General features: G+C 32.2%; 1 protein-coding gene across 2 annotated transcripts; it reads left to right on the top strand.

Moving 5' to 3' along the window:
• The first annotated feature begins 1,221 nt into the window (after positions 1-1,221).
• Positions 1,222-6,377, top strand: LOC132636396 (CRIB domain-containing protein RIC4-like). 2 transcript variants are annotated; one of them, XM_060353259.1, is made up of 3 exons: positions 1,222-1,525; positions 1,870-2,001; positions 5,994-6,377. In XM_060353259.1, the coding sequence occupies exons 1-3, from the start codon at positions 1,396-1,398 to the stop codon at positions 6,194-6,196; spliced, it is 465 nt and encodes a 154-aa protein (XP_060209242.1). In that variant the 5' UTR covers positions 1,222-1,395; the 3' UTR covers positions 6,197-6,377. The 2 variants fall into 2 exon arrangements, with proteins under 2 accessions (XP_060209242.1, XP_060209234.1); XM_060353251.1 differs by having other exon boundaries at positions 1,231-1,525; positions 1,867-2,001.
• Positions 6,378-6,824: the final 447 nt, after the last annotated feature.

Below are 6,824 nucleotides of genomic sequence, written 5' to 3'. Positions count from 1 at the left end.
AACAATATATGGGCCCTAGTACAATGTAAGAAAAAGCCTTTCTAGAAAAAATCCTAAAATGGATAAGGCTGCGTCCGTATGGTCTAACACTCGTGTAGTTGTCAGCGCAAATGGCGGAACGGTCAAATGACGCGTGACTTGTTCCATAACGGATTCTCCGGACCTATGTTGAATGTGCTCTCTTCTGGCTCGGGTTATCCGTACACATCAAAATACCCTCGGTTTTGACGTAAAGTTGAATGTACTCATGACTCCTAGGTTTTAATTCCTACCGGTTGTTACGGTCCTACTTTCCCTCGATCTCATATCGGATGGCCTTAAACTTTACGCCGGTTCTTACCGGGTACAAGTTGCATCGGTTTTTACCGCATACAAACATCATAGAATAAAAATTCTTGTGAGGACTACAAAAATTTGGGATCCTCCCTTATATATAGTAAAATATTATTTGAATATTTAGTACGGATAAGTTTTTATTCCGTATTAATTAGAATTTATAAATAGAGATAAAGCCAAATGGATTGGCTACAAGTACCACATGTGCAGTAAGATACAATTCTCAATGAATATATATATATATATATATATATATATATATTTTTATAAAAGAAACGTAAATCTATTTTGAGATTTTCAGTGATATATTTTGTACTAATATATTAAAGAAAGATTGCCTATCTAGTGCTGCATCTCCCAAACACACTAAAAACGTAGATTGTGGCTAGGATTCAGAAAGAGATAGAACACTAGTAATCTCCACAAATTAGCTACAAGGATATTGAAGCTTAGCCAATACATAACTAATAATTGCATATTTATTCCAAGATATTTTGGACCCAAATTTAGTCATTTAAGAAATTCATGTTCGCTTGTTATACACTCTATAAAGGTGGAGTCCGGTTGAAGTATATGCTCATATTTCATTGTAAATGAAAAGAAAGAAAAGGAAAAGAACATGGTACTTGGTGCATTGGGGACTAGAGTTTGGTATCTTCCAACTAAATCAAATGGTGACTTCTCCTCTAAGTGTTACAAGTAAAAAAGCAGACCCCACCCACCTTGCATTAAAACCCAACATATCAATTGCAACGAGAAACAAAGACAACAGTTGAGATATATTTAATTCTTCTTTATTATTTATGTGCATTTTGGTATGATTTTAACATTCAATTTCACTTAAGATGTGATATTGACTTAAACGTCTATTATTCTAACTTAACAATAAAGGCAAAGACAACAACTACTATAACAAACCCTTCCCAACTCTCCCTCCACCATATTCTTCACACTACCATTAATTTTCTTCTCTCCATCTCACCACAAAGGAAACAAGAAAACCTACAATTCTTCCTGATACTTCTGGTTTGTGTTCTTATAGTTTGTTTGAAGTACACAATGAGGGATAGAATGGAAAAATTTGTACTTCTTCCATTTTCTGTGGGTTGCATCTCTGAATCAAGTGTTGCAATTGGTCCCCCTCATCATAAGATCAAATCAAGCCCTGAAGTCCACTTAACTCCTACAAGTCTCTCTCTCTCTTTCTTTTATCTTCTTCTCCTCCCCACCCCCTCCCTCCTCCCCCCTACACATACCAAGGTGGATGCAGCCTTTGGTTCAATTGAATACAATTTTTTCAATCAACACGGAAAATGAGTATATACGTGGAAAAATCATTGAGTTTGATAGCAAATAGTTAATCCGAAACCCATGATTTCAAAAGTATAAGAAGTTTAGTGCTAAGAATATTAAATATTGCATCCATTAAGTTTAAATCCTAGATTCACCTCTACCCAAACTACACACCTTCATTTGCAACTATTTGTATGGAACAACTATGTTTGTGTGTTGATATTTCACATAATGCAGAAGACCAACAAGAAAGAGAAGAGGAGGAGGAGGAGGATGACAAAATCTTGGAGGGTGAAAATTTGAAGAGTCTTATGGCACTTCCCAGGTTTCAGAGGCTTTTGAAGAATTTCAAGAACTTATCTCACTTATTTGGTGAGTACTGCTTGCAGTAGATGTTGAATTTCATTTTGTTATATATGTTGTAGACATTAAAACAAAGAAGAAAACCGATGAAGATTTAAACAGCTAGCGAATTTTAATAGGTCACTAATAGCAATGGGATTATGTGTCCGAACCCAAAAGTAAGATTGTGAAACTAAGAAATCATCGAAACAAATCTTTAATTGTTTAAAAGGTGAGTGTGATACTGTCTCTAAGAGTCTAAAGGAATAAATAACTTTATTGCATGAATTGTATATTATACTTTAATTATGAACTAGTGAATTTCTTCGCACTTCGCGCGATCATAAAAGATCTCATTAGATTTATGATTTAATTTTTCTGATACCAAATTTAAAAGTAATCACAATGTATATTTTGGCTAAAGTCTTCTTTAATTTTTCTTTCGTAAGATAAGCTAACACATAAGTTTGTAAATTCAATATAATCCATATGTATTTCGAAAATTGACATATTTTAAAAATAAATTAAAAGTAAGAAAAAATTAAAAACTCTCTATAAATTAAAAACTCTCTATCATTTTAGTGAAAATAAAAGAGCATTAAATATCTCTCATGTCAAAAAAACATATATATATATAGAGAGAGAGATGTGTGTGTGTGATTGTTTGGCTTATGTTAGTGTATGGTGACTTACTATTAAAAGCATTTGAAACTTCCTAAGGGATGTCACAAATTTCAAGAAGCTTAAGCTTCTTGGTCGTAGCACCCTGAAAAGTTTCGTCAGCTAAGAGTTCTAATACCTCATCATAATTCTAGTAACAGACCAAATGAAAACACATTAAGGAGAAGACTTTAGGAAGTGTTTTCACCAATAGAAGCAATGAATTGGATAACAACATCCTTTACTACACCATCAATTAGCAATGGAAACTTTTGAAATTTCTAAAAGAAGTTAGATTAATGGCTTTCCAAAAGTTGCACACAAAAGCCTCTGTAGCTCAATATCCTAACAACTATACTTGCCATTCTTTCTATTTCATATTGGACGCTAGAGGACATTATACGGCTGACCATATGAAAACATTAAAACGTAATTTAATTAGATACCTATAAAGCTCATGAAATGCATTCTAATCTTGTCAACTTGCATATGTTTTACTTAATAAAATAAACTCAAAATTTTATACAAATAAACAAAACAAGAAAACTTCTATTTCATGTAGTGAGTTATTCATGTAATTCTTTTCAGCATTCTACATCAAAATATTTCGTAAATGTTAGGATAAATAATTTTCGTATTGACCTTTGCCTAAAAATCTCCATTATGACAACAACAAAATGACCAATATTTATAAGATGATTGTCACAAAGCAAGTGCTATGTATTTCTAATATCAATTCAAAATAAGCACCTAAAAAAATGAGGAAATACCGTAGTAGATGATTATGAGGAAAAATAAAAACGTAGTAATTGATTATGAGGAGAAATAGAAAATTCACTTTACGACTTTTTTTTGGAGACCTTAAATATATTAGCTGGGGACTTTTGGCATAACACTACATATTCAAAAACATCATCTCTTCTTGTTTGCGAAGACAAAACAATTGTCATAAATTTACCCATTAAGGTTATGAATACTAAAGATATAGGAATCAAGAGAATATAAAATATATTTATGGAGATAAAGATATGAGTTGTGAAAGTGAAATTTTTAATAGAAGATGAATGGAAAAATGATGTGAAGAATAGACAACGGTTGTATGAGGAAAAGAAAAGATGTAATTAAGAGAGCATAGAGGTGCAATTAAGAAACTTAAGAGGGCGCTTTTTGGTTCTTTAATATATACCACATAATTGTTACAATATAATGTGGATGACACTTTGAACCTTTAACGATATAAATTTACTTAACGTCTTTAACCATCTTTTATCTCAATCTTGATACTCATTTATCTACCTTGGCATCTTCAGAAAGTACAACATCATTTCTGTATTATATTTATAACTGGTTGATCACCATAAGTCATCATCTTATTGTTCCTCTTTTACTTTTTCGTGTGCAGTCGTTCTCTCACTTATCCTCAAAATTTCATCTTCCACCGTGATCTTCACGTCCTCATTTCCCAGTCCTAGTACCTCATACAAAATTTTGTAGCTCTTGTCGTTGTCCTTATATCTACCCATAGATGTGAGTGGCTGACTTTTCTACCAACCTTGCAACTATGACTTATTTGTTATGGCCATTGTCATGCCAAAAGTAAGATTATATATACACATTATGGAAGAAGAAAATGGAACTCACAAGATTGAGGTACTTAAATAAAAGAGAAAAATAGCAATAATGAAAAAACAATATCAGTATAAAAATGCTGCAAAACAGAAGGAAACTAAAAATTGCAGGAAAAGAATCTCAAACAATTCTTAAATTTGATAGTAAAAAGCTGACGATATACTGGTACATGGCCATTCCAAAAAGGTATTGTACAAACCTCCCTCCGTTAGCTTCATTAATCAAAGATGGCCACATCTACAAAGGACAACAATTTGAAGCCAAAACAAAAAAATGTAGTAAAGTTCTAAGCTAAAAAAGGAAAAATAGATTGAACATTTAGAACACTAATATTATATATAATGGTTACATAATATTTTTGAAGTGCCAAAAAAAAGAAAGGAAGTTCACATCACCAGTTCTTCGAGGGGAAAGGACGTCTAGATCTTTAACAATTCAGCCATAAAGCGCAAAGAAAAAATAAGCTTACATATATTCACCACATATTGGATTGTAGTAAGGGGTATTTAATGAGGAATGAACGTGGGTATATAAGCAGGAAATAAAATTTTACGTTACACTTTATGGTGTATTACATATGATGAAGGAATGGGGTTTAATGGGGAGCGAACGTGGGGATATACAAACGGAAGAATAATTGAATAATAATCACTTAGAATGAGGAGAAGAAGTCTCAAAGTCAAGGGACATTGTAGGAAAAATAATAATAATATATATATATATATATATATATATATATATATATATATATATATATATATTAGGTTCCTTGATCAAAGAGGGGTGCCACATCACTTTTCTTTTGCCTAGCTTTATAATAGATATAAATTTAATAAAATACAATTACAATAATTATAAGGGAAGTAATGACAAATAATGTTATTAAATGGTGAGTGAGTCTTTATTATTTGTGGGGATGAACCTTTAATATTTTATTCTATTTAGTAAAATAGAGAATGAAGAGAAAAATGTCAAAAAATTGAGAAAAAAGATAAATACTAATGGAGGCCATAGAGAGGTGTCACATCACCTTATCTATACCTAGTTTTATATTATATATAGATTATGACTCTCTATAGTTCACGTTATAGAGCAAAATGAAAATTTTCCCACTAAAACGTGTGAAAATAAAATAAAATAAAATAAAATATATACTTGAATATATTGGAATATATTTCGCGGTAGGGGTGGAGGTAGAAGCTCAGCTATGGATTCGGCCGAACCCAGTAATTTTTGCTCAAAAATATATTTGTGTTAAGAAATATACCAAGTTATTTGCACTTGAAGTCGACGTTCTAATATCTAGAACTCATAAAGTTAAAATTCTGACTCCGCCTCTGAATTCCTAGCCCTTTCCCTAAGGTCAAGAGTTCCGTCTAATACAATTTTATCCACCCCCATCCTCAGGGGCGGAGCCAAGTGGAAGCAAAAGGGTTCATCTGAACCCTCTTCGGTGGAGAATTACACTATAGATAAGGTAAAATGAACTTTTTATGTATATATAATAGGTGTTGAATCCTTTTGGAGTTCTTCTGTTTACTTCTTCATATTTTAAACCCCTTAAGAATTATTCTAGCTCCGCCACTGTCAATACTCCTTGAAAGCCCCTCAAACGAGTTAGTTTCATGTAATGTCACTTTAATCATTATAACCGTAAAGTCATAAAATTATTTTTTATGGTACGAAAATAACTAATTTGTCAACTATTAACAAACAGTATATAATTTGTGCAGTGGAAAAGGATGAAATGGAGGAGGAGATGGGGATAGAAATAGGGTCTCCAACGGATGTGAAGCATGTGACGCATATAGGAATAGATGGTGCAGCAACTTCAATTCTTTCAAGGAGCTGGGAACATCTCAAAACCCCGGATTTCCTTACTCTCTCTTCATTCCCTTTTTCTCACTCAACAATATCCATGCCTCCCATTAATTGACATTACTATTCTTATTCCTGTTTTTCCATTGTCAAAAGGAACAATTTTCAACAAGGTAATTTTAATTGTCTTTAGTGTCATTTCAAAGTGATTGTGTTTTGTATCATGATGGCTTTTATTTTGGCCTATTTTGTTTGTGAGGTAATGGAAAAACATACAAATGTAATTTCTTTGGTTTTTATAGTTTTTGAGCCAAAAAAAAAAAAGAGTCGGTTCATAAGTTTGGGTGAATGGTTCATAGTTTATGACTGATGACAATCACGTCACAAATGAAAACCACTTCTGGGAAGATTGTTTCTTGGATATGGAATAATCTTGAAATGCTGTTTTTGGCAAGTCATGACGAATTCCTAAATGTTGGAAAAAAATAAAATGAAGAATTCCAAAATGAAAATAAGTAAGAAAACTCATAAATAAAAATAAAAAGAGTTAGATATATGAATTGGAAATGTATGAACAATCGTGTCAAATTAATTTCTTTTTGTTGAGACTGATGAGCTCAAGCTGAGCTCGACTTGCTAGCTAGGAACCAACTGGCATAGTTTTGTAACTAATAGTAATTAGTTGTGTAATTAAGTCAGCTAAACGGAGTTTGTTAGAGTTAGTTGTGGTAGATATTTTGTAGCAT

This window comes from Lycium barbarum, chromosome 1, assembly GCF_019175385.1.
Source record: "Lycium barbarum isolate Lr01 chromosome 1, ASM1917538v2, whole genome shotgun sequence".
Classification (NCBI taxonomy): Eukaryota; Viridiplantae; Streptophyta; class Magnoliopsida; order Solanales; family Solanaceae; genus Lycium; species Lycium barbarum.
The sequence above is the reverse complement of the archived record's forward strand: the minus strand, read 5'-3'. Positions and strand labels throughout refer to the sequence as shown.

Bases quoted from the DNA above. Each gene is read 5' to 3' on its own strand.
- LOC132636396 (XM_060353251.1), top strand. From the start codon at position 1,396: ATGAGGGATAGAATGGAAAAATTTGTACTTCTTCCATTTTCTGTGGGT. The intron at 1,526-1,866 runs GTCTCTCTCTCT...CACATAATGCAG, and splicing joins AGTCCACTTAACTCCTACAA to AAGACCAACAAGAAAGAGAA. The intron at 2,002-5,993 runs GTGAGTACTGCT...TAATTTGTGCAG, and splicing joins GAACTTATCTCACTTATTTG to TGGAAAAGGATGAAATGGAG.